This window comes from Schistocerca nitens, chromosome 5 (assembly GCF_023898315.1).
Source record: "Schistocerca nitens isolate TAMUIC-IGC-003100 chromosome 5, iqSchNite1.1, whole genome shotgun sequence".
In the NCBI taxonomy this organism is placed as follows: Eukaryota; Metazoa; Arthropoda; class Insecta; order Orthoptera; family Acrididae; genus Schistocerca; species Schistocerca nitens.
Window position 1 is genome coordinate 290,835,689 of NC_064618.1, and position 27,438 is coordinate 290,863,126.

Sequence of the window (27,438 nt, forward strand, 5' to 3'; positions counted from 1 at the left end):
CAAATTCACAAAAAAAAGTGTACATAATTGTATACTATACTGCGAAAATACATTCCCAATTTTCATGAAGAACTATTTATTAATCTCCTAGTTACAACATTAGTACTGAACTGTCAAAAGAACTCAACCAACAAATTTGTTTTTTGTCATGAATATTGTCTCTCCATGAACATGCAAAACTACTGTCCAATATTCTGCTTCTCCGGTGTGTCACCAGTCTTGTCAGCTAGGATACTGTTAAACCCCCCCCCCTCTCTCCCCCCTCCCCCCCATCCAAATCCTACTATGCTGAACTTTATTTATTTAGCATGTGTCTAGTATCACATCACAAAATAAAAACTTTTTTCTTTAACAATACATCCACACATATTTAACACAGAAAAATTCATGATTGTAAGTTAATTAAATTTACAAAGTATAGAAGATCACAGACATATATCCAGCTGCTGAATATATTCAATTTCTGACTTTGCTACCATCAACAACACCTCCTGACTGACAGGAAATGATTGTTTTGGGCATGCACTTGTGATATGATGAATGGTTTGTGATTCTGTGTGACAATTAGAGCTGAGCAATGTGGTTGAGCCCCATTTGTACATTACATCAGTACATCTTCCACTATTTTTCCTTATTCTATTGAGCGCAGACCATATCCTGCACTGCTTGATGTACCTGGTGGCCTGGATGAGATACAGGGCATCATGAGCTGTTCTGGGATGACATTGTTGTACCTCATTTCTGGCCATTGGTCTGTTGTTGTTACTCCGCTGCTTGTGAAAAATTTTGCGCCTTGTAGAGGTTGATGATGGGAGTGAAGTGTGCTTTTATTGAGTGCACGAATGTCCTCATTTACAGAGAGGTAAGGAATATCAGCTGTTTTTGTAAACTCCCACTTGAGAGCAGATTCTTGCCACAAAATGGAAGAGTTATATGGCTGAGAATAGGATACAAGAAAATTGGAGTGTTGAACTGCATGTCAGTCAGTGTAATGTACGTGCTGTCGATTCAGAATGCAGCACTATATTCTGCCACAGGGTACATCAGTCCAAGTGAAGAAGTTTTTAGCATTGGAACTGAGGATTCCATGCTGTACCACAAAAATTCTGCAAGGTGCTACTTTTTGTCTTCATCTTATCAGCAGTTCTCAGCAAATGCTCTCCCTTTATGATGTGAATTTTTATTTTTTTATTTTAACATTTTGAAAGTTTTCTGTGGTATTCTAGTTGTTAGGAAATAGGTTTAGTATAAGGAAAAACCAGTTCGAATAATATTGTGTGAATTAAATTTTTTTTTTTCGAAAAAGTGGCTTGAGAGTCCTGTCAGGTCAGAATGCTACAGACAGTAACAAACATTACTTCATGAAACATGGTACTCATAAAAACAGTTCTTTCTTTCGTTGAACACCAAAATACTTCACAATCAGCAGATTTAGAATGAGGCCTTGATTCTATATTACAAATAGCACAGTTTTCACATCTACCATGATTTGCAACAAAATTTGGCCAATGAACTCCGAGATCTCGGGTTCGAATTTCTTTTGAAGGTGAAAAACCTTTCTTCCTTTTTTTATTCAGTAAAGAGCTGGGAGATGTTTCTTGCTTTGGTCTTCCTCTTTTCTTCAAAACTATTTTACCTTTTGTCAGAAGTCCCTGAGTTACCATACACTTGAACTGAAGGAAAGATATCCATCCATTGAAAGCTGAATATATAACATACAAATTCACAAGTGTTATATTGCTGACAGCGAAAAACAGGAAGTGCCACCATTTTTTAGCTTTACAATCCCTGTCATAAATGGACTGGAGCATATCTGCTTTATCAACTCCATCCAAATGTGAATTATAATCTCTAACCACTACTGAGGCCATGACATCAATTTTTCTACCATCTTTTTGTTTCCGTTTTATGTTAACTGTTTCAGTTCCATGAAAATTAGGTAAAAAATATACACTCATATTGTCTTTACATTTGAAAAATGTAATTCCTTCTTCCGAAGTTTGACTGTCAAATTCACCTCTTAACAGCTCTTGATCACTCTTTTGTTTTGGTAGGCCAAGTCTATTGGGATGCATAGTTCCATGCACATATACACCATGAGCTTTTAGATATTCAAAAAGATCCACAGAAGAGAAGTAATTGTCTGTCACAACTACATAATTATTTTAGTGAAAGCAGAATGTCAGTTTCTGCACTTCATTTCCACCAAGTCCGAACTTTCCTTTACTACTATCAGATGATTTACCATGGTAGACATCAAATTCGTAGATGTAACCTGACATATCTGCATGATACCAAAGCTTATACCCTCATTTCACTGGCTTCATCAGATTGTATTGTTTTAGGGAAGATCATCCTTTGAATCAGACAATGCTCTCGTCAATACTCTGAATCTGATCTGGAAGCTGTAGTTTCTGAAAGTTTTCATTCAACGCTGTAATTAGCGGATGTATTTTATATAGTTTGTCTGCAGTGTTCTTAGGTACAGAAAGATTATCATTCAGGTCTGTCACAGACAGAATTTATTTGTATTTCTCTCTTGTCATTGTTTGTATGAGAAGTGGCACATTCAGATCTCTATCACAACACCAATAATGACAGTTTTTGTGCCAAATGATGATAACTGCAGAAGAATTCAAGGTCAAGATATCAGTAAAGCTCTTCTTCAGTTATAGGCTGAATCTCTTTCCCCTTTTGCACAATATATAGATTACTTTGAAAAATAATATTTTCAATCATTTTGCTTGACAAAACAGTCTAAAACGTATGTGTTGCAGAATCGTTTTGAGAAAAGTATTGCTTGATCACCCCCTTTTGGGGCATAAATTTAGGAAAATCTGTTACACAGTTTTGTCTTCTACATTTTTGATGAACTTTTAGATTGTGATTCACAATTTCGGCATTTCTTTCATTTTCAGCGGAGGCAGAGTCTGTTTTGTCTTTGTGACTAGCAGCTTGCTTTTTGTTATTTCCCTCTTGTTGTGCTTATACATTGTAGCTTTCTTGTTCATCGTCCTTCAGGTCATTTTCAAAATAACTACTGCCTTCAAAATGTATTTCTTCAGCTTCTTGAGAACAAGTGGAAATATTTTCTTGTTGTCTGATGGATGGTGTGGCATAATTTTTTGTTCTTTGGACTTGTTCTGTATCTGAATCACTAATTTCCTAATCAGGCTTATCGATGTCAGATGGAAAATTCTTCAGGAGTAACTCCAGTATCTCATCATCTTTCAACTTTCTTGCTGTAGCCTGTCATGCAAAAACCTGTATATATAATCCTGGTGGGACTTGCAAGTACCAAATTAACTTTACAAATTTATTCTTAGCATTTATAATATATTCCACTTATAACCAATTATTAGCATAAATTGACTTACTGAGTAGCAGGGAAAAAATTATGAAGATCATATTCTCACAGGAAATGTATGGAATAAAAACTGAATGATTGCCCTGCAACTGCACACAACCAAATACTGTGAGGACCGTGTGCACTGAAATTCAAATCGTTTTGGCATCACAGATAACACATCCATGAAAGAACTGTGATGCATTGACAAAGTACTAAAGGAAGAACAAGTGGCATGCTACATTTCTGCAGCAATTAAAATGATGAAGAATGTTTTACACTCATTTTTATAAAGTGGTACTTTGAAGTCCATCAGATCATAAAGGGTTAAAACTGAGTGCCCTATAAGGAGTGATCCCTAGTTACTGTGGACTTCTTTTAAAGCTCAGTAGCTTTTCTTTAGAATATATGTTTATTTCCTTGTTTGGGAGCTTGTTGTTAAGATGGAAATTGTGAGTTCTGTTTTGGCAGTACTTAGCTGTAACCTCCAGTTACAGAAGTATTTGCCACTGTTTGTTGACCTTCAGTCCAGACAGACTCAGTAATGACTAGACCTTTGTAGCTCATAGCAAGAGCCCCATCACTAGCATACCCAAATTTCCTTGATGTTGTCTTAAGTATGTCTGCTTTGTACAGGGAAAACAAAGGAGGGGTTAACATTGATCCTTGTGAAAGGCCATTTTTAAGTTTCGTTAGAGGGCTCATTTTATTGCCCATTAGAAAATGAAAGCTTCCATTGCTTAACATACCGTTGATGATGTTTCCAATTATAAAACATGATATGACAGAATTTGGAATATTACCATTTGCTTTTATACAATATTACAAGTGACTGTTAGAGCTGTATACACAGTTGAGATCTCTTCTTTGTTTGAAAGTCATTCTTCAGTGAAAGTTGGTAATGAGAGAACCTGGTTGGTGCAGTTGTGGTTCAGGCAGAATCCTGCCTGTTCAGCAGACAGGTTTTGGAAAATTTTATGGCTGAATCTATTATACTGAATTCTATCCAAAAGTTTATATACTGTGTTAACTAAAGCAATGGGTCAGTAGCTTTAAAGTTTGTCATTTGGTGTACTTGGTTTTCTGATGTCTATGATTTTTGCTGTTTTCAAATTATGGGTTACGTTTAGGAGAATATCATTAAAGAATGTTGCTACCCAATTTTTTTACCCAATTAAAAATTCTGAATGGACACAGTCAAAATCATCATCATCACCATTTCTTTGAGCCGGCCGGAGTGGCCAAGCGTTTCTAGGCGCTACAGTCTGGAACCGCGCGACCTCTCTGGTCGCAGGTTCGAATCCTACCTCAGGCATGGATGTGTGTGATGTCCTTAGGTTAGTTAGGTTTAAGTAGTTCTAAGTTCTGGGGGAGTGATGACCTCAGAAGTTAAGTCCCATAGTGCTCAGAGCCATTTGAACCATTTCTTTTAGAGCTGTCATTACTTCCTCGCTGCTGAATGGTCTAGAGTAGTCTGACTCAGATTTACAAGCTTGTTTGAAAGCTTTCAGTTCCTCTTTGACCTTAATTGTATGTGATAAAATCTGAGAAGTTCTAGAGGTGGATGCAATGTTTGTCACTTGCTTGGCAGTAACAGCCTCTTTCATGCAGTCTGGTGGTTTAACATCTCCAAATCTTTTTCAACAAAGGCCAGACTTTTCTACTTGAGGTGCAATACCTCAAGGCATCAACCGTTTCAGTCCACTGCACAAGCAAACTGCGTTGATACTGTGTAAAAGTTTGTCAGCTGTTTCACCATCATTGTTGTCATGAAACCTTTTGTATAGAAATACAGAAATGAGATAACAGAAGGAGAAGGAAGAATAGAGTTTAACATCCTATGAGTAATGATATTATTGTAGATGGAAAATGAGAAGATATTTTTCCCCTTAGAAATGTCTCTCACTGTGTTGGCCAAAGGATAAAACTATTGGCTTATTTTGCATATTTTCAGTGCCTGTTGTCTTATGCCTGAAGGAATATGGTTGAGTCAAATTAAATGAAATCATGATATTTTTGTTCTGATGAGTGGTTCAAATGATGCCTACAAAAATGAGATGAATAAAGCGTCCTATGAACTAAAATTATGTGGAAGAAGATGAACATATGACTGTAGTTTTTGTTAACATACCCCATCATTATATCCTTATGAATGAATCCTATGTAAATCAAGAAGTTAAAAGCTCTTACCCTTATCCCTCTGAAGTCTGGAAATGATTAAAAAATGTTAGTTTTGTGTATTGAAATACCACTGGAAGATTTTGCACACACCATGGACTTCATCTCATTGACCTTGGAAAGAATTATTTAGGCAGTGGAATTACAGCTCAAGTGCAAGGAAAATTAAGCAAGCCAAGATCACGCATGTTAATACTACAGTGTGCTTCAGCTACTGCTATTGACAAAGTTACATCTGTTCCTTCATATGTGACTACAGCCACTTTTACCATTACAGGACATTTCAGTGTCCATACCTGCCACAACATTATATCTGACAACTCGTATTCCCTTAAATTCCTCGTAAGTGGTGCCTGAATTCCAAAGATTTTCTGTCTACCTTGTGTTCGCCATGTATGACTTGCTGTAAACATTGTTCCACTGGCTTGCACAGCTGACTGATCAGCATTGTCGTTAGGTGTCAATATTGTTGATCTCAGTATTATGGCTGATGCTATAGTTGCTGCTCTAGCATCGAGACTGGTGGCTGACAGTCATACAAATTTCATTTGCTTGTTGGTCACACTGTTCCACACAAGCACCAGATCTAGCATGACAAACTATAATTGAGGTTTATCTGGAAAGAAATATGAGACTTGTACCCTCATCCGTAGCCTGACTATTACTGTGTCATTGAAGCCTGTGTTTGTCACATTCCATTTTCTCCCATTAATCATGGAAGTGACTTCTATTATTTTGCATTTTTAGTTCTAGTTGGTCAGGGACTGCTTTTGTACTGTATTTTCAGTGCTCTGTCAAACTCCTCACGCAGTATCATATCTCCAATTTCATCTTCATCCACATCCTCTTCCATTTCCATAATATTGTCCTCATGTACATCACCCTTGTATAGCACCCTCTATATACTCTTTTCACCTTTCTTTCTTTGATTATAACTGGATTTCCACCTGAGCTCTTGATATTCATACAAGTGGTTCTCTTTTCTCGAAAGCTCTCTTTAATTTTCCTGTAGGCAGTATCTCTCTTGCCCCTAGTGAGAAAAGCCTTTACATCCTTACATTAGTCCTCTAGCCATCCCTGCTTAACCAATTTGCACTTTCTGTTGATCTCATTTTTGAGACATTTATATTCCTTTTTGCCTGCTTCATTTACTGCATTTTTATATTTTCTCCTTTCATCAATTAAATTCAATATTTCTTCTGTTACACAAGGATTTATACTAGCCCTTGTCTTTTTACCTACTTGATCCTCTGCTGCCTTCACTACTTCATCCCTCAAAGCTACCCATTCTTCTTCTACTGTATTTCTTTCCCTCATTCTTGTCAATTGTTCCCTTACGCTCTCCCTGAAAGAAGGTAACAGAAATTATCACACCCCAATGTAATATAATCAATAGCTCAGTAAGCAGAAGTATTAAAGGTCTGTAAGGTAATTCCAGTATTCAAAAAGGTAGGCAGTCATGATGTAAACAATCATCGTCCTATCTCTATGCTCTCAGCTATAATGGAGAAAGTCATATACAACGAAATAACAGCATTTCTAGATAAAATGAAATCATTGACCAAACACCAATCTGGATTTTGGATTGTAACGCTCTTCAGTTTCAATGACCAAATCCTTGAAAGACTTCAGTCAAAAGGAGTTCCCACCTGGATTTTTCATTGATCCTAGGAAGGATTTTGATGTTTTTAATCATTCGCTGTTGACTCAGAAGCTAGAATCATATTGCGTCAGAGGTTGCAGCAAATAACTGGTATTGATTTTATCCCACCAACCACAAACTCTGAATGTATAAAAGTTTATCCTGACAGAGGCCCGATAAGCTGTGGAGTCACACAAGTCTTGATACTGGGCCCTCTCCTCTTCCTATTATTTAGCAGTCACCTTCCTTTAAGTCTCCCTAATACTTCACCTGTGTTGTTTGTAGATGATGCAAACTTGCTCTTCCAGTTGGACTCAGCTCTGCAACTGGAGCTCAAAATTAATGACACTTTCTGAAAGGCTAGGTATGGGCTCTCCGAACAACTTAATTTTTTGTGGCATGATATTCATCCAGGCTGGTACATAAAATATAACTCTTGCACACCACGTAAAAATATATTTATTTAACACAACACAGAAAGAAAATATCTTGTTAGGAAAAACAACTTAAGAACAGCTTTACATGTGAGTAGAACTATGTCTTTCGAGTCTTTTGAAGAATCATCCATAACTATCGCAGAAGGTTGCACTCTGAAGTCAGAGTATAAACAGGAAGTGTCAGTGTTGATACACTGTGCCCCCAGCAGTTGGCACATAAACACTTCAACACCCACACCATAAACAAACACACACAGTGCAAATGCAGTGGATGACAACCTTGATCACTACATCAGCCCTCTCAAGGGTGGAGTGTTGTCCAAAAAATATGCAGGGAAATGTACACATTGTTCAGATCTTGTTTATTATGAAACTGGATTTGCGTTGGGTGATGCTGATGTTTACAGATAGGCTGGTTCCATGGTGCATCGGCTGGCAGTACATTTTTGGAACACACATGCTGATTTGACTTGGTTGATGGAAACTGTAAAGAGTGTGTCATTTACCATAAGTCCAGTGTTCATGCTCCTCCCTGTAAGATGTAGTGTGGACCTCTGTAAGGTGGCTGAAGTAAGAGCTTAACACCATCTGTATGTAGTATTACATGCATGCTTGTTTTCAAGTTGCAATGCACGTATCTGGGTGTTGTACTGTGTCTCAAAATGATTTTGTCGGAGTGAATGTGTGCTGTATGTTCTCTCAACTGATGAATGAAGTGTGGCTGGTCTTGATCAGAAGGCTGCTGAGAATTCACATGTTTTGGATACCAAGTAGGATCAACAGTGGAGCTGTTGTCCAGTTAGTTTCATGACCCATTAGTGCTGCTTTTGGGGCACAGTACCAATATTTGACCATGGAATTGCCTGCCAGGTGATAACTCGTAGCTTTGTCATGAACAGTGCCACAGAATTTGGTAAGTTTGGTGAATATATTCAAATTGGCAGCTGCAAATTGGCAACTGTGGTCTGTTGTGACATGTAATGGGCAACCAAAATGAGATATCCAACTTGACACAAAAGCAAAGGCAAGAGTTCCCACTGAAATTCTGGCACTGCTACCTGCCAGTAGGTGAAGAGATCAGCCATTGTTAGAAAATAGTGGAATGAGGTATTGGGCCTACAATATTGAAATGTACATATGTAAATCATGAAGTTGTATCAGGAAAGTCTCCCACTGGTGCATGCATGTGGCAGGACTGTTTGCAGTGTTGACACAGGATACATACTACCCACAAGTTCATTCACAACATCTTTTTCCATTCAATGCTGAACAGATTATTTTGAGACCAGGCAAATGATGATCAGATGCCTGGCTGGCAAAAGTTATGCAAGTTGTTGAAATTGCATGGTGGAATGTAGTTGGTAATGTAGCTGGACAAGGCTTCCCATTTGAGATATTGCAGTATAACTCAACTTCTGCACCAAAAACTTCAATTAATTGTAACTCTAAGCATCACTGGGGGGTTTATGGAGCTTGTGGTCTGTATGTTATGCCTTGGAAAGTTGTCTGCAAAATCAATTGTGCTTGACACACTGCTGACATGAGAAAGACATTCAGCTACTGCATTGTCAATGCCTGAAATATGCTTGATATCGGTATTGAGCTGCTTGATAAATTCCAAATGTATGCATTGATGTGGTGATCAGTTGTTGTTGTTGTTTTGAAAGGCATAGGTGACTGGCTTATGAACTCTCTGGCTTCTAATTGTGGGCAAAACTACTTGATTGCCTAACAAATGCAAGACATTCTCAATTTCACATGCTCCAATTTTGCTGTGGTGGTGACAGTTTATGCAAACAAAAAGTAAGAGGCTGCCATGTGCTATTGTGTAATCATTGCAATGCTGCACCAGTAGCAGTATGAATTGCATCTACCACTAACACAGGGGGTGCATCCAGTTCAGGATGTGGCTGGAGTGTGCCTTTGGAACACTCCATTTTGGCACTTTGAATCATTGAATTCAAAGAAGGTTGCATCATCAAGTCAAAGAGTAAATAGAAATTGTCAGTGTTGAAACACAGTGCTTCTGGTGGCTGAGACATGAACACTTCAACAGCCATGATAATAACAAACACACACAGCACAAATGAAGTGGACAGCAATCTTGATCACTACAACACAACTGAAAGACTTCTCTCATGGCTCTACTGCAATAAACATAAACAAGACAGCTCATATGCTTCTGCCTGTTATTTACTCCTCCCTTCCTCATTGCTAATGTCCACTATGGTAAAGTCTTTTTAGAAGATTCCAGAGTAATAAGATTTACAATAAACTTTTTACCCATCATTTTTCGCACAGTTGGTTCCAGTTCTTCACATCTAGGGGTCTGATTCTTGAAGCTGAAATTCTCACATTTTAGCTTCTCATGGTTCAAATTAATCTAAATAATTTTGAAGAATGTCGTTGCAGAATTTTTATTTTTATGGTAATTTATTGTCTCACATTTTGCTATATCACACTGCTTTTTGAATTTTCACATCAACAAAGCCAAAATGACATTGTTTGTCCAAAATACAAAAATACATTTGATCACATCCGAGGCATGCTTACTACTCCCTCACTCTGCAGTAATCACAGTATTCCAAACGGTTTACAATTTTTCTTCACAAATGAATTTCTGTTAGTTTAGATTATTATTTTATAAATGAATCTAAAAATAAACATAATAAACAGTACTAGATTGCGTAATTAATAATAGAAATTTTAAGTATGTCAAATATTTCATAATTTCAAATGTTTATAAAAAAAAATTAAGTGTACATTCAGAGCTAGTACGTCTCGATTGTAACAATGAAAATAAAGTAATTCCTTTTCATGAGTTTTAGCATGAAATATCACAAACTGTGATAAAATTATATGAATTTTTATAGAAAACAGCTGACATAATATTGACCTGTCCAAAATTCGAAAAATATTACTGGTATCAACTTTTATTTATTTATTTAGCATCCAATAGATCACACATGTGATATAGGATTTGTCATTTGATTACACGTAACACATAACAACACATACACATAATAAATTGACAAACATATACAAACAGCAAACAAATTACATACACATAGTACATAAGTAGTGTACAAGAACTTATTACCCAAAAAACAAAAGTACGTGCTCACGATAAACAATTTTAGATAATGAACTATGCCTTATACACAAAACGTGTTACGGATATACGCAAAACGTATTACGGATATTTAACAGATTTTTCCTAAGTATCATAATTACAAAGTTGAAAACATCATTAAATTAGTCTGAATTTTTTGAAAAATAAGTAGGCTACAGGTTTCAATCCACAGTCTGAGACAGGTATTCATTTACACTGTAGTAGCATTTTTCCATCAAGTATTTTTTTACTTCATGCTTGAAATTATTTTTGCCTTTCAATTCTTTAATTTGAGATGGAAGTGCATTTAAAAGCTTTATTCCTAAGTGGCTAACATGTTTCTGACTTCTAGTTTTTGCTACATAGGAAATGTGGAAGTCTTTACAATGCCTTGTATTGTGTTCATGGTAGCTTGAGTTGGTTTGGAGATTGCAGTTATTTTTACTTATCATTTCCAGGCATTTAAAAATATATATTGATGGTATTGTAAGTATCTTTAGTTGTCTGAATAAGGGTCTACAGTGAGTTTGTGGTGGGCTGTGTGTCATGATACGAATAGCTCTTTTTTGCATAATAAAAATGTCATTTAGTCTTGACCTGGTTTTTCCCCAAAAACTTATGCCATAGCTTGCAACTGATTGGAAATAACTGAAATACACTGCTCTAATACATTCTTTGCTGCATACCTTGGATATTATTCTTAAGGCAAAACATGCTGAACTAAGTTTCTGAGTAAGATATACACTGTGTTCATTCCAGTTTAAATCTTGGTCAATTCGCATTCCCAGAAACTTTGTGGTGCACAATTTTTCTATTTGTTTGCTATCCAGCATAAGGCACATATTTTCCCCTTGACACTTGCTTCCATATTGTATAAAGTTTGTTTTCTTTGTATTTAATGTCAGCTTATTTGAATAAAACCATGACTGTATGTATGAGACCGTTTTCTCTGCTGTAGTACACAATTATTCTTTTATATCACTAATTATGATACTCGTGTCGTCTGCAAATAGCAGAATTTTGGCTGAGCTGTCTGGAGCCTGTATATCATTGATATAAATTAGAAATAACAATGGGCCCAGAATGCTGCCCTGTGGAACACCTATTTCAATTTGTTTTGGTTCAGAAATGAGTTTAAAATTGTGAAGATTGTTGGATGACCTCAGCTCAACAACTTGTGACCTGTTTTGCAGATAAGATTCAAATCATTTTTTAACAGTACCCCTGATGCCTATTGCTTCAAGTTTCTCTAGTAATATTACATGGTTCACAATATCAAAGGCTTTGGATAAATCTAGATTAATTCCAACAACCTGTTTATTTGACTCCAAATTTCTTACTATTTCTGTTGTGTAGTCCAGTATGGCTGTTTCTGTACTGTGCCCTGCTCGAAAGCCATGTTGACTGTTATTTATTAGTTTATGTTTTTCTGGATATTTTGTAACCCTGATTTTCATTAATTCCTCAAGTATTTTGGAGGAGGCTGGGAGGAGAGATATAGGTCGGTAATTTTCTATTTTATGTCTGTCACCATTTTTGTATAGAGGTATCACTTTGGAGATTTTAAGTTTGTCCAGAAATATCCCTTCACTAAGGGACAAGTTTGCTATGTGCACTATAGGTTTGACAACACATGGAGCAATTTTCTTAATTATTGATACAGGAACATCATCCAACCCAGAGGACATTTTGGGTTTCAAGCATTTAATGACTTTTAGAACTTCATGCTCATCTGTTGGCATTGCCATCATGCTGGTATTTACCATTGGAGTTGTCACTGTTGGTTGTTGCTTAAATTTACTACTTAAAGTAAGGGGAATATTTACAAAATAATTGTTTACATAGTTTGCCATGGCATCTTTTTCTATGGGAATATTTTCATTATTTTTAAGATTGATTTACTGTTCTTTAGTTTGACCCCCAGTTTCTTTTTTTACCATTTTCCACATCATTCTGGACTTGTTACTAGCCTGCCTTATTAATCTATCATTACTTAATAATTTTGCTTTTGCTATTACTTTGCGGTAAGTCTTTTTGTATGTCCTCACATACTCAACAAACTGCTGATCATGACATGTTTTTAACTTTAAACTTAGTAATTTCATGGTTTCACTTGACTTTTTAATTCCGGGTGTAATCCAGGTCCCTTTGGATCCAGATGATCTATAACTCAAAAGCTTTTTTGGGAAACATGTTTCAAAGTATGTCATAAAATGGACCTCTGACCAAACTGCATTTTTTAAATTATTTTTGAACTGATTACAATTTTCAGTAGAGAAAAATCGTTTGTACTCCTTTTTATTTTCCTCCTCCTTGGGAGTTGCAGTGAGATTAAAAGTTAGTGCATTATGATCTGATAATCCTATATTCTCATTTGTAACTGCAACTTCATGTGTGTCCACATTTGAGAAGATGTTATCTATTAGGCTTTCTCTGGAATCTGTTGTTCTAGTGAGAGCTGATATGTGGGGGAACATGTTGAAGCTGTTTAGTATGTCTAAAAACTTGTTTTTTACTGGACTCTACTACTGTTGAGGAAAAGTAATGCTAGAGGAGGATGTCCCATTACAACCCTATCTCAAAATCATCCTGTCGACATGGAGCCTTTGCAAATTGAAGGCAGAGAAGTTGAACTAGCATTGGAAATAAAGTTTTTGGGAGTATGGATTGACAGTTCACTCCAGTGGGACCATCATAGGACAAAACTGCTAAACAAGCTTGGCATTCTGTGCTACACATTCAGAATTCTCAGGCAGTCATGTGATATAAAAATAACATAACTGGTTTGTACACTCAAGAATAAAGGCATACATTCATCTGGTGAGTCAAAGATTAATCAGAAGTCACGATGGAATGAGAAATGTGGGCAACCTACTTTTCAGCAAATGCCACTATCAATTAGAAATAAAAGCAGTACCTTCAGGAAAAAAGTTCAGGATTTGTTAATGAAATGTACTTTTTAATCTGTCAATGAGTACCTGAAGGCAAACTTGCATTAACTATTGATCTTGTCCTCTCTAACACAAAATGTAAATCTTGTCCTAAACCATATTGTGTACACTGTGCTTGTTATTACTTTCTATGCTTGCCTTCCATTTTAGGCAAAATTTCTGTTTGTCATTGTTTCATATAGCTATAAGAAATAATATGCTTGCACTCACATGAAACATGATCTATTAAGGTATTACCATGTATCTTCTGTGTTTTACTATATTACAATAGATGCTGAGTCTATTTTCATTTCTGTATTGTAGCCAGTGTTGTATTTGAAACCACATGTGTGTTGAATTTTCATGTATATTTTAGCCTATTTAGCTGCTTAAGATAAATGTTAGGTTATTGCTTCATTACTTAAAATCTTCAGCTGGTTGCAAATGTAATATGTGAAAAATGTATTTAATATTTTTTCATCAGTCCCTTACCTTTCTGGTCACATAGTACAAGATTTCTGGGTTTCAAATAAACAAAAAGAAGTGTTTTCTGAGACAGTGAAGCTAAAGCAAATAAAGTATTTATTCAGAAAAAGCATCGTGTAAGGATGTTGTGTGAAACAGGTAACCATACATCTTGTAGAAGTCTTTTTAAGGAGTCTGGAATTCTTGCATGTACATCCCAATAGATTAATCCTGAAAAAACCTGAATTGGCAGATATTTGAAGATGGATGCCGACTATCTCATGAAAGGCTTCTTACAAACTTTCAAGAACCAATATTAAGTGAAGAATCTAGGAATAAACTACAAGCTATATGTATTATTCATGTATGAAATGCAGAGACAAGGTTAGACCAATTACTGTAGAGGCTCGCGCACCCCCCCCACCCCCCCCCCCCCCACACACACACAATGGCATTTAGGCAACCATTCTTCCTGCTCTTCATATATGAATGCACATATTTTGTGAGGGATCTTTCGATAAGATTCTGCTACAGTAGTCATTGAAGGACTGTATTGAAGGATTGATGAATAGCCCTTTTGACAGTTTAACTTGTTTCATCTGACATCTCTCTATCTATATTCCTACACTTTGATTTGCACCCTTTGAGCAGTAATCACAGTTTCTTTAGAAGTTTCTGTACAGAGACAGTGTACTATGCAGAATCACAAACAGTTACTGATACCATGCGGAATCACAAACAGTTCTACTGAGTATATATCAGTCCAGTGCTTGGCCAACTGTCCTTCTAAACTTGAACCACATTTTCTCTAAATGCTCCTGTCAAGAGCTAAATAGTTCAAGTTCATCACTGAATATGTCACTACTGCCTCTTTATGTAGTTTGATGAACATGTAAATTTTTCTTCTTATTTTAGGTATCCACCACAAATGGGATTCTGAACTTGCTGTTTTCAGAGAATGCATTTAGTATCGTTTTGCCAGTTACAAAGCCATAACTATTCAATTAATTGTTGGATTGCCCAAGCTGACTCATATGCAGCTTGAATTTTTATCTCAGTGGATTTGACTTTCTTGTCTACTGAGACAAGTATGTGACCTCAATTTCCCATGAGCCAATCCTTATAGCATATGCATTGATTTACCCCCAGAAGTTTCACTGCTATCAAATTTGGCAAAGTAGAGCACATGAAGCTAAAATTCCATAGTATTTAATAATATGCAGCATGCAAGAAAGTGTAGATCTAATTAATTAATATAATGTTATTTGTTAGTATTGTGGATGTCTCAATTAGCCTATCTAGTGTTTTGTTCTCCTTGGGAATATAAGGCTTCCAGGACTTAGTCTTTACATTAACAATTCAGAGATTAATATACAAGTAAGTAGTACATTTTATTTTGTCAATAAATGTTTTGTTATGTCTGCAGTGATTTTGCCCATCCACTGATTAATGTATCTTCTGTCAGTGAAAGATTAAAGGCAAAATTTCTGGATGCCATTCCCATCACTGCTGAAGGAGGGTGCTGCATTGGCTGTGGAGTGAAATGTGCTGTCCAGGTATTAATGTTCTTAACATCTACAGTAAATGACTAAGTTTTTATGTGGGTGTCATTAAAGTGCTGTTTATTTCATACCACTATGGTCTTATTTGAATCATAATGCTGTGAGAAGCTGAAACTTCTCACATAAACACTTTGTGTCATGCCTGATTGCAGTTGTTATAATTTTATTGATCTATTTACTTTTATTTGATCCTACTTCATTACATTTGTACAGTGGTGCCTATAATGTAGGACAGTTCAACTTACCTAAAGTCTTAAAATATAAAGCATCAAATTGGCAAATGTGATAATAATGTTTGGTACATTTTCTCTTGATTTAGTTTTAAGTCTTAAAGTTATCTACATAATCTTTTAACTCTGGTGACTAAAGAAAAGGCCTGCAAAAATTTATGGTGCATACAGTATATTTGGCAGAATACAATATATACATGCAGATAATAAAAATATTCCTCATTATTTTCACACAAAATACTCTACACTATAAATTTGTTTCCATTAAGCAATCCTTGAGAAATTTGTGGAATGTCTTTGTTCTTATACTGTACTGTAGACTCACAGGAAGACACTTTACAAATTGCACACCTGAGCACTGGGGGCCTTTTCAACAGTTCTCAGTCTGTGTGGTATATTTCTCAGCTGGCCTTTATTTCTTGTATCATATGAATGAATGTCTGCATTTTTTCTAGTAATCTATTGGCATTGATTAACGAGTTTCTTCTTGTGCACAAGTACATCGATGGAAGCATTAGTATTTTTAGATTATGGAAGGCAGTTCTCCATGAGTCAGTTTAGTTTTTATTCAGGACTGTCTTAATGACCTCTACCTACAAAAAGGGGGACACCACAGATGTCAATAATTATCGGCCAGTATCCTTGCTTACAGCATTTTCAAAAATCTTCGTGAAAGTAATGTACTCAAGACTGGTTAGCCGTCTCAACAGTAATGGGATACTTAGTAAATCACAGTTCAGATTTCAAAAATGCTGTTCCACTGAGACAGCAATATACAGTTTCACTGTCCACATAATAGAGACTTTAAATAGTAAGATGTCACCAATAGGAATTTTCTGTGACTTGTCCAAAGCATTTGATTGTGTGAACCATGACATTATGTTACAGAAATTACAATTCTATGGTATAAATGCAATAGCATATGAGAGGTTTAAGTCATACCTACAGAACAGGAAGTAAAAAGTTTCATTATACGGGTCAAGTGATTTCAATAAGTTTGCCACTTCATCCACTGGGGTGAAATTACATTAGGTGTTTCACAGAGTTCAATCATGGGTCCCCTTCTGTTCTTGATATATGTAAATGACCTCCCTTCCTATCTGAAACAGGAAGCTGAACTGATACTGTATGCTAATGGTACAAGCATCATTATTAATCAAGTAAACTCCAATTGAAAATGATACAAATAAGGGCTTTGGAAAAGTCATTAATTGGTTTTCTGCCAATGGTCTTGCTCTAAACTTTGAAAAAACACAGTACATCCAATTTTCTGCTGCAAAAAGTACAATTCCTTCAATAAATATAACACATCAACAGAAGTCAGTAGACAGGGTAGAGCATACTAAGTTTTTGGTTGTACATATAGATGAGAATCTTAATTGGAAAATTCATATTTTGGATCTTCTTTTCTAGATTTCAGAATAATTGCCAAGTTTGAGGATAAATAAAATAGTAAGCTAACATACTTTGCATACTTTCACTCTCTGATGTCCTACGGAATAATATTTTGGGGTAACTCAACATTTAAACAAAAAGTATTCACTGCTCAAAAGAAAGTAGTTAGAATAATGTGTGGGGTTCATAGTTGCACATCTTGTAGGCATCTTTTCAAAAGATTGGGAATTCTTACAACAGCCTCACAGTACATGTACTCACTAACAAAATTTGTCCTCAACAACATGGACCAGTTTAAAAACAATAGTGACATTCATGATTATAATACCAGAAGGAAGAAAGACTTACACTATCCCTTACTCAACCTATCTTTGGCACAGAAAGGGGTAAAATATGATGCTATAAAAATTTTGACAAATTATCAGATGAAATAAAATGTCTGACAGACAGCAGTAATAGCTTCAGAAATAAATTGAGATCATATCTCCTTGACAACTCCTTCTATGCCATAGATGAATTCTTGAATAGGAATAAATAAATCTATAAATATAGTATATGCATTTTGTGCCATTTAAGGAAATGGGGTAAATAATAGAAATATTAATCTTTAACTCTGTGTATACTAAAAACTCTTGTTTCATATGTGCATTGCTTGTGCACTTGACACGTTCCACATCATAACGGCCACCATACCGTGGGAGTGATCAATGGAACACGCAACCCACTAACTAACTAACTCTGCTAGTGTATTGATTCTTTTTTCTTTCTGTTGAAGTCTGCAGTATGTTTTTTTTTTCCATCGGTAAACACACTATCATTACTTCTGAGAACAAAAGAATAATAAAAGAGTCCGTGGTGATGGATGAGTGTGAATGACAATCATGCTGTAGAAGATGGTCACTGGTTGAAGCATGGAATTATTACTATGACAGAACTTTTTTCCCTGTTATTCCTATGATTTATCTTAGTTGTTTGGTAAGTGAATACAGTATGAAATGATTACTTTTCTGTTTCTTTCATTTGCTAATGTTATTGACTAAAGTGTGAATCTGTTGAAGCAAGGTAAAAATTTTGAAATAGATAACATACATTTTTTCTGTGAGGCAATGGCAGAACAAGACATGCAAGAGGCAGGAGCCAGTGTAAAGGAAGAGCTACCCTCACCTTCAGCATCACCGCATCAAACCATTATGGAGGTGATTCAAGCAGAGAATCGATGGCAACAAATAGGAGTCATTAATTCAAATCACAACTGTTCATGGAAGTAACAAATATCTACAGCTGCAACCATCTATGTGCAATCAGTTACCATTCAGCAAGTAATGGAATAGTGGAAAGGTTTCACTGGATGTTAAAGATAGTGCGTATGTGCCACAAGACAACAGCAACTGAAGGGTTGCCTCTAGTATTATTAGGCTTGCATACAGTAGTGAAGGAAGATATACTGAGTTCACCACCACAGTTAGTATATGGCGAAAGGTTGCATGTTTTTGGAGAAATAATAATGGCAACAATACCCTCAGCTGCACAATAGCTGAGCATAGAATTTGTTAGGCAGCTCAGCAAGTGCTTAAGACAGTTACAAGCAGTACCACCCATCAGGATTTTTCTACATAAGGAATTGGAAACATGCCCCTTCGTGTGACTCTATGATAACATAGTGCATCCACCACTATAGCCAGCTTACAAGGGTCCTCATAAAATGTTGATAAAAGGAAATAATACCTTTATGTTAGACATAAGTGGGAAGCAAGAGACAGTAACAGTTGAATAGTTGAAGCTGTTATACCATTACATGGAGTGAACTGTACAATGTGAACAGGCAGACATACCTACCAACATTGATTAATCGACAGTGTCAAGTGGAAGAGATAGTCACTCAGTTGAAGAAACCTCAGAACAGCAGGCTTTCATCACTAGGGCTGGCTGTCGTATCAAGCACAAATATGCCAACACACCTGGGGCAGCAGATTCTAATAGAAAGAGGAGAGAGGCTAATGTAGTGACAGACATGTGTAAATAACAAGTGGATGATGCAGTAGGAGATGATCTCTGTCTGGTACCGCACGCCACCATATTTGAATCCCCTCCAGATGTCATGGACGTCGAAGACCCCTAGAGTTCTCTGCACCATCGCGCCGTAAGCTGTGGTGGCACCCACCTCCTGGCCCGCTTTTAGTGTTAGGGCGCCACAGTGGAACTCGTGGTTCCAGTGGCCAATAGCAGCACCCCTGATAGACTACTTAAGTGCCTGCCTCTCGCTTAGCCAGCCAGTCTAATCTCGTGTACGTCTGTGGACACATCGCCTTGTGTTAGACGGCTTACTTACGTTCTTGTTCTGTGTACGAGTGGACGTGTTTGTTAGGTTTCCTTTGACTCCATTGGTTCAATCTTGTTGTTGTTCATTCTGTCCTTCATTGGTTGTGTCTGTCCTCTCCAGTTGTGTTGTTGGTTCGCGGGCCTCTCCGCGGGTCCAGCCGCGCTTTCCGTCATTTCAATCCCGCGACCATCCCAGTCACAGTTACAACACACTGTTTGCAGAATGGAATTATTGTTATGGAGGAACTTTTGTCCTTGCTATCCTTTGATTTATTTGTTTGTTGGTTGGTTATGTGAATAAAGAATGAAAAAGATTACTGCCTTGTTTCTTTTCTTCGCCAATATTATTCATGCTTAAAGCCAGATTGTTAGCAAGTTTCATATTAGACTTTCTGAAGTTTGAAAAAATCTTGTTAGCTTTTGGAGAAAGGAATGTATGATGAATTAATGTCAGCCTTTATACTAAATGAACAGAGTTTGCTTTTGGAAATCCGTATTACATCATTTCTTTTCATTTCAGATGTTAGGAGCTGATGAAAAAGGCAGTACTGTTATTCTTATTACTGATGGAAGGAACACTGTACCAGGAGAAGATGTGAAAGATGTTTTAAGTCTAGTTTCAAGCACAAAGATTAAGATTAACACTATATCACTGGGGTAAGTAACAACATATGTGCCTGAATAAACCAAAATGTCTGTTCATAACTGTGATATTGAATTTTTATTAATGTAGTATTCAGAAACACGAGTATGAGGCAGATGAATGTTGAACATATTACAGAAAGAATAATTAGCAAGTTCATTGCAGATTTTGCAACAATTAGATGTTAGTACTTTATATTACTACTTATTTATTTACTTATTCTTACCTTTTGTGTCAGAAAATAAGTGCTTTATCATCAGCTTATAAAGAAAAGAGTGTTAAGAGTTATGCATGGTTTTCTCACTTAAAATGGTTGCCTAGTAATATATGTGGTTTCTTTTTCTCCTAACTGGTGCATAGCACATAGGGCACTACCACTCACTGGCAAACATCAAAAGATCAGTTCACTGTGTTTGCATTTATAATTATTTATCATTGTGTTGTCTTGAAGGAAAGGATGCTAGGTTGCTTTGCATACTTTGTCTCTGTTGTCACAAGGAGTAATTTTCTGGGGCACCTGCTGCCTGTCAGTCACTCTCCCTACTGCTCCACTCCTACTTTCTGCCCTCACTCTCCCTACCTGACACAACCCCTCAGTCTAGTCGAGTAGTGCACACATGTCTGAAGGTTATCAAAGTTGTGTCTGTATATGTGTTGATGGATATGTGTGTGTGTGTGTGCGAGTGTATACCCATCCTTTTTTCCCCCTAAGGTAAGTCTTTCCGCTCCCGGGATTGGAATGACTCCTTACCCTCTCCCTTAAAACCCACATCCTTTCGTCTTTCCCTCTCCTTCCCTCTTTCCTGATGAGGCAACAGTTTGTTGCGAAAGCTTGAATTTTGTGTGTATGTTTGTGTTTGTTTGTCTGTCTGTCGACCTGCCAGCACTTTCATTTGGTAAGTCACATCATCTTTGTTTTTAGATATATTTTTCCTACGTGGAATGTTTCCCTCTATTATAACCATACACAAACATATGTACATAAACCTGTAGAGCTACATTGTCTCAGCTGGCTGCATTGTACTTGCACTGCAGCTGTATTGGAGTGAGAAGGCTGTGTCAGTTGGTGTGGGTGAGGGAAGAAAGGAGGCAGAGATCAGAAGGGAGGATTGGGGAAAGTGACTGGTAGTTGGGAGGGGGGGGGGGCTTCAACAACACAGCATAGAAAAATTACACTGATGACCTTGTTCTGGCCGCAGGCTGTATGAGCTTTGCACAGCATGTAGTGCCACAGAGGAGTGAAATGGAAAGGGAAGTTTGAACAAAGGAAACGGGACTCTGTGGAGCAGAAAGTGTGAGTGTAGGACGAGTGAAGTTAGGATCATGGAGCCAGGGGTGTAGACAGATGGCCAGCTGAAGTGGCTGTGCAGTTAAAGGCGCTGCAGTCTGGAACCACAAGACCGCTACGGTCGCAGGTTCGAATCCTGCCTCGGGCATGGATGTTTGTGATGTCCTTAGGTTAGTTAGGTTTAACTAGTTCTAAGTTCTAGGGGACTAATGACCTCAGACGTTGAGTCCCATAGTGCTCAGAGCCATTTGAACCATTTTTTGTAGACAGATGTGGGGCAAGCACTAGCAAACACTGAGACCAGGAATTAGCAAGAGTGAAGAATGTGTGCTCTGGAGATATTAGCCTATAGAGTTATGCATATAAAATACAATATCTCGCAAAAAAAGTGAAACATCCAGGACATGGTCTCTGGCAATATACAGGGTGATTCAAAAAGAATACCACAACTTTAAAAATGTGTATTTAATGAAAGAAACATAATATAACCTTCTGTTATACATTATTACAAAGAGTATTTAAAAAGTTTTTTTTTTTCACTCAAAAACAAGTTCAGAGATGTTCAATATGGCCCCCTCCAGACACACAAGCAATATCAACCTGATACTCCAACTCGTTCCACACTCTCTGTAGCATATCAGGCGTAACAGTTTGGATAGCTGCTGTTATTTCTCGTTTCAAATCATCAATGGTGGCTGGGAGAGGTGGCCGAAACACCATATCCTTAAAATACCCCCATAAGAAAAAATCGCAGGGGGTAAGATCAGGGCTTCTTGGAGGCCAGTGATGAAGTGCTCTGTCACGGGCTGCCTGGCAGCTGATCCATCGCCTCGGGTAGTTGACGTTCAGGTAGTTATGGACAGATAAGTGCCAATGTGGTGGCGCTCCATCCTGCTGAAATATGAATTGTTGTGCTTCTTGTTCGAGCTGAGGGAACAGCCAATTCTCTAACATCTCCAGATACTGTAGTCCAGTTACAGTAGCACCTTCGAAGAAAAAGGGACCAAAAACTTTATTGGCTGAAATGGTACAGAAAACGTTCACCTTAGGCGAGTCACGTTCATACTGAGTTGTTTCCCGCGGATTCTCAGTGCCCCATATACAGACATTCTGACGGTTGACTTTCCCGTTAGTGTGGAAAGTTGCTTCATCACTAAACACAATCTTTGAAACGAAAGATTCATCTGTTTCCATTTGAGCAAGGATAAAATCACAGAAATCGATTCTTTTAATCTTATCAGCTGCAGACAGCGCTTGAACCAATTTCAGACGATAAGGTTTCATAACTAACCTTTTTCGTAGGACTCTCCATACAGTTGATTGTGGAATTTGCAGCTCTCTGCTAGCTCTGTGAGTCGATTTTCCTGGGCTGCGAACAAATGCTTGCTGGAGGTGTGCTACATTTTCATCACTCATTCTCGGCTGTCCAGAACTTTTCCCTTTGCACAAACACCCATTCTCTGTAAACTGTTTATACCAACGTTTAATACACCACCTATCAGGAGGTTTAACACCATACTTCGTTCGAAATGCACGCTGAACAACTGTCGTCGATTCACTTCTGCCGTACTCAATAACACAAAAAGCTTTCTGTTGAGCAGTTGCCATCTTAGCATCAACTGACACTGACGCCTAGTCAACAGCGCCTCAAGCGAACAAATGTACAACTAAATGAAACTTTATAGCTCCCTTAATTCGCCGACAGATAGTGCTTAGCTCTGCCTTTTGTCGTTGCAGAGTTTTAAATTCCTAAAGTTGTGGTATTCTTTTTGAATCACCCTGTATATTCTGCCATTCAGGGTTATGAAATAGTTTAGAGTTGCAATGCTCAGTGATAGCTATATAGGCCACCAGAGTGCAACAGTGTTGTTCACAATTAGTGTTATTTATGTGGTCTGATAGGGTATATATGGAGCATGGACGGTGTCACACATTGAGTGATCTGTATGAAGGATAAGGAGCTGCTGTGTACTCTTGTGAGACTTTGTGATCAGCACCTGGCAGCATTTAAAAGGGGCTTTGCTGTGTGTCTCCATTTGGCTGGCTGGTCGAATTGTGCAGGATCCAGATTTGTGGAGCATTCGGATGGGACAGTGACCTGATGTTAGACTGCATGGGAATCTGAGGCAGGCTTACTCATTGCAAGGTTCAAGTCAACCACATCTGACCGCCACAAGGGAGGGTAGATATACTGTGCCCTAAGCACATCGTAACTCCTTCACATCTGCACCTGCAACCCAGGAACTAGTAATGGACTCCCTCTAACATTCTGTGTCATTCTGCATCATTGGTCAGAGACTAACAGCAGGTGGACTAGGGAATTACTGTCTCAAGCATAGGCTACCATTAACACCACAACAGAAAACGTCCTCACTTGGAATGGTGCTGTGGGAGGGCTGCATGGGCTGATGATGAATGTCATCACATTGTGATCAGAAATGAATCCCAATTGTCTACTACCCGTAATGACCATCATTGTCGGCAAGCATGTTGGTGATCTGAGAAGAGGTCTCGTTCCTCCAATGTTCTGGAGAGGCACAGTGGTGTTACTCCATGCATCAGTATCTGAGGAGCCAATTGGTAAGGCCTCAGTAATGACTGGTAGTAGTGACTGAGGGAAGTTTGATGGCACAATGATCTGTCACAGATATCCTGCATCCTATGCGTTACCTCTCATTGTGGTGCCATTTTTTGAACAGACAGTGTTTGTCTACTCGGGCATGTGGCCCTGTCAACTGTTTACTTGGTACTGAGTTGTTCTTGTGGCCAGCAAGGTTCTCAGGCCTGTCGATAGAATGTGTGGGGCTGGCTAAGACTTTGATTCTTATGATTTCAGTGCCAGTTTCCAAGATATCAAGAACCAGTTACAACAGTTATGGGCCATCTTGCCACAGAAGAGGATACAACAGCTTTATTACACCCTCCCCAACCAAATCAGTGCAGGCATCAAGACCAGAGGGGGGAAGGGGGGAGGGGAGGTGAAACATCATACTATCCCTACTAGTCAAGTAACCTATGATGGACATTAATGCTGTAAAATGTGTGCTGTTGGTGAAGTATCACAATAAACTCACTGATTATAAGAACTCGTATGAATTTCAGTCATTTCACCTTTGAAGAACACCTTACAAGCAGAAGTTATATAATCAGCTATGACTGCTGTGCTATGCTCAATTTTGTGTGATTCACTTTTGTACAATCTGTTCTTTAAACGTAGTACTCTCGCATTCTACTTTGGTGTATGTTCAGAGACAACGTCTTTACTGTATGGGTTCACAAGGAGCTGGACATGATAGTTTTCTGTGTAACAGAGTTCCTTCCCTATAATTAGATTTATGTGGTATCCTCCAGATCCCTTGCAGTATTTCTTGATGTTGAATTGAGAATTTGGTGAAAATTTACGTACTCCTTTTCATTTTTATACACCAATCAACATTGGTATTATTATTGTGATATTTGTATGCTTTGCACATTAAATGTTTCACTCTATGCAAACAGATTTTTAATAGTACAGAATACTTGTCTAGGTACAGTACCAATATGAATTTTCCATTACTTGAAGTTACCTAGTTGTTTTGATGTATAACGTAACTCATGGTCTCCATTTAATCCGTAAAACCTGAATTACATTTCACCGTAATGTGAGCAATATGTTTCTCTTTTTCTGTTGTATGGTTCTGGAGTAAATTCTGTTATTGTGTTTTTTCAGTTGTGAGAATGACTACCTTACTTGCTACCTTACTGATCAGAATCTATCACATGTCCACTAAAATCCCCTTCCACCATCTGCCATAACATGCATGTCTTACAATACCTGACATGTTTCTCAAAAATAAGATTCATATCCATATGAACAGTCTCATTCTGAAATTTGATAGCTGCACTTGATTTTCTATCTCGTTATACTTCTTGCTACAATCTGGTTGTTTACTCTACACATACATTTTTAATTCAGAAAAGCTTGTAATATCGTCAGCATGAATTCCTTAGAAAAAATTATCTTAGTTTTCTTGCCATATTATGTTTAAATTATAACTGAAGTCTTTGACAACATTCTCCACTGCCACCTTTAGAAGCTGACTGTTGTAGTTGACTTTCAGCCATATTATGTCATGGTGATATCTTACAGCAGCCAAGGATTTACACAGGCTACTAGATATTATGTCAATGTCTGTGTTGGAAATATGCTAGTAGTGCCACCAACCTTGCTGGAACGTAAACAGCTCAGTGTATTGCTTTGTATCATCTCAGCATCAATCACCTGCTTTAGTGCATCACTAAGAGCATAGTAACTGTTTTGCTTCAGGATGTTGAAAACTTGATCTACATTGCTGTCTTAATGACAAAATTATGGTAACAAATGAATAGAGCAAGATTTGTGTCTCATCAAACATGAATATATGCTTGTTTGTGACATGCTTAGAAACTGCTGATATTTTTTTATTGATTGGCGACTCCATGTTGTCTTGTGCACCACGACCAGATAACAGGTATACTTGAAAAAAGAGACAGCATTGGTCATATATTTTTTACTATTGCAAAATCGATTTTCTGTCACTGAGTGACCATCTTCAGTGCTGTATTGTATAACTTAAATTGGGATGCACTAAGCTTACGGCAATCACATATGTGATTGCCGTAAGCTTAGTGACAACAGTGCATCCCAATTTAAGTTATACAATATAGCACTGAAGATGGTCACTCAGTGACAGAAAATCGATTTTGCAATAGTAAAAAATATACGACCAATGCTGTCTCTTTTTTCAAGTATGCTGATATTTTCCCGCTCACTGTATTTCATGTGGCATCAGTGATCAGTTGGGTGCACTGACACATCATCACATAAAATACTTAAAAAACTAGATACAAAAATACGTTTTGGCCATGTTTTGTGGTGTTCATAAGGGTGTAGATCAGGGGTTCCCAAACATTTGCTTCGACAGAAAATTTTGAAAATTCTGGTACTTTGATGGAATACCTTGTTTATTTTGAAGGTTAATAAAATTTTAAAAAATGAGAAAAACTTGAATTTGTGGAGCACTTATTCACTTTCCATAAAACATCAATGTTTTATGGAGCACAGGTTGGGAAACCCTGGTGTAGACTGATGTAGCTGACAATGGGGAGGGGGAACACTTCTTTATATATTCTTAAGTGAATCTATGTCCTGAGGCTACTGCTGTATGACCAAAGATGGCTGTTAATTTAATATTCTGGTTTTTCAAGTAATTTATATTATGATTTGAAAGCACATCCAAAAGATTTGAATGGAATTCTGCACATTGTACCACCATTGTATGTGTAGCCTGAACAATATAATAATTCCTACACTCATGAGGAATACCACAAATTCCAGAAGCCTGAGATTGCCTTTACTGTGTGTATCATATTATTTACCTTCTTGAGTGATCAGAAAATAGATTGGAAGCCTTATCTTACCAGAACCTTGCCTATTTTATTATAGCTTTGTTTGCTTCCAATGAGACTGATGGCACTGCTAACATCCCTTTATTACTTACTTTGATATCATCTCAGGTAACTTGTAAAATATGACCAAAATATCAATTTTGACAGTCAGCTTATGACAATGGCCATGGAGAAAGTAATTATAAGTTTGTCATCGGAACCTAATATTAAAAAGAAAACTAAGGGCATTTAGTCAAAAAATGCTGTGAAAAATTGTTTTTCCATAGAACATGAAATTCTGATGTTAATCTTTATTCAAATTTTTTTAAATAGTAAATATTGACTCATGAAGTACATCAACCAGTAAATGCTGGAGATGGAGAGGAAAGTAATGGACAACTGTGATATATATATATATATATATATATATATATATATATATATATATATATATATATATATATATATATATATATATATATATA

The 27,438-nt window shown here is 37.2% G+C and overlaps 1 protein-coding gene across 1 annotated transcript in view; it reads left to right on the forward strand.

Moving 5' to 3' along the window:
* Positions 1 to 27,438, forward strand: part of LOC126260406 (calcium-activated chloride channel regulator 1-like) — a 186,093-nt gene that overhangs the window by 75,884 nt on the left and 82,771 nt on the right. Inside the window, exons 4-5 of the mRNA XM_049957733.1 lie at positions 15,537 to 15,666; positions 20,137 to 20,273. Of these exons, the coding sequence (XP_049813690.1) occupies positions 15,537 to 15,666; positions 20,137 to 20,273 (267 nt within the window). The remainder of the gene's footprint in view (positions 1 to 15,536; positions 15,667 to 20,136; positions 20,274 to 27,438) is intronic.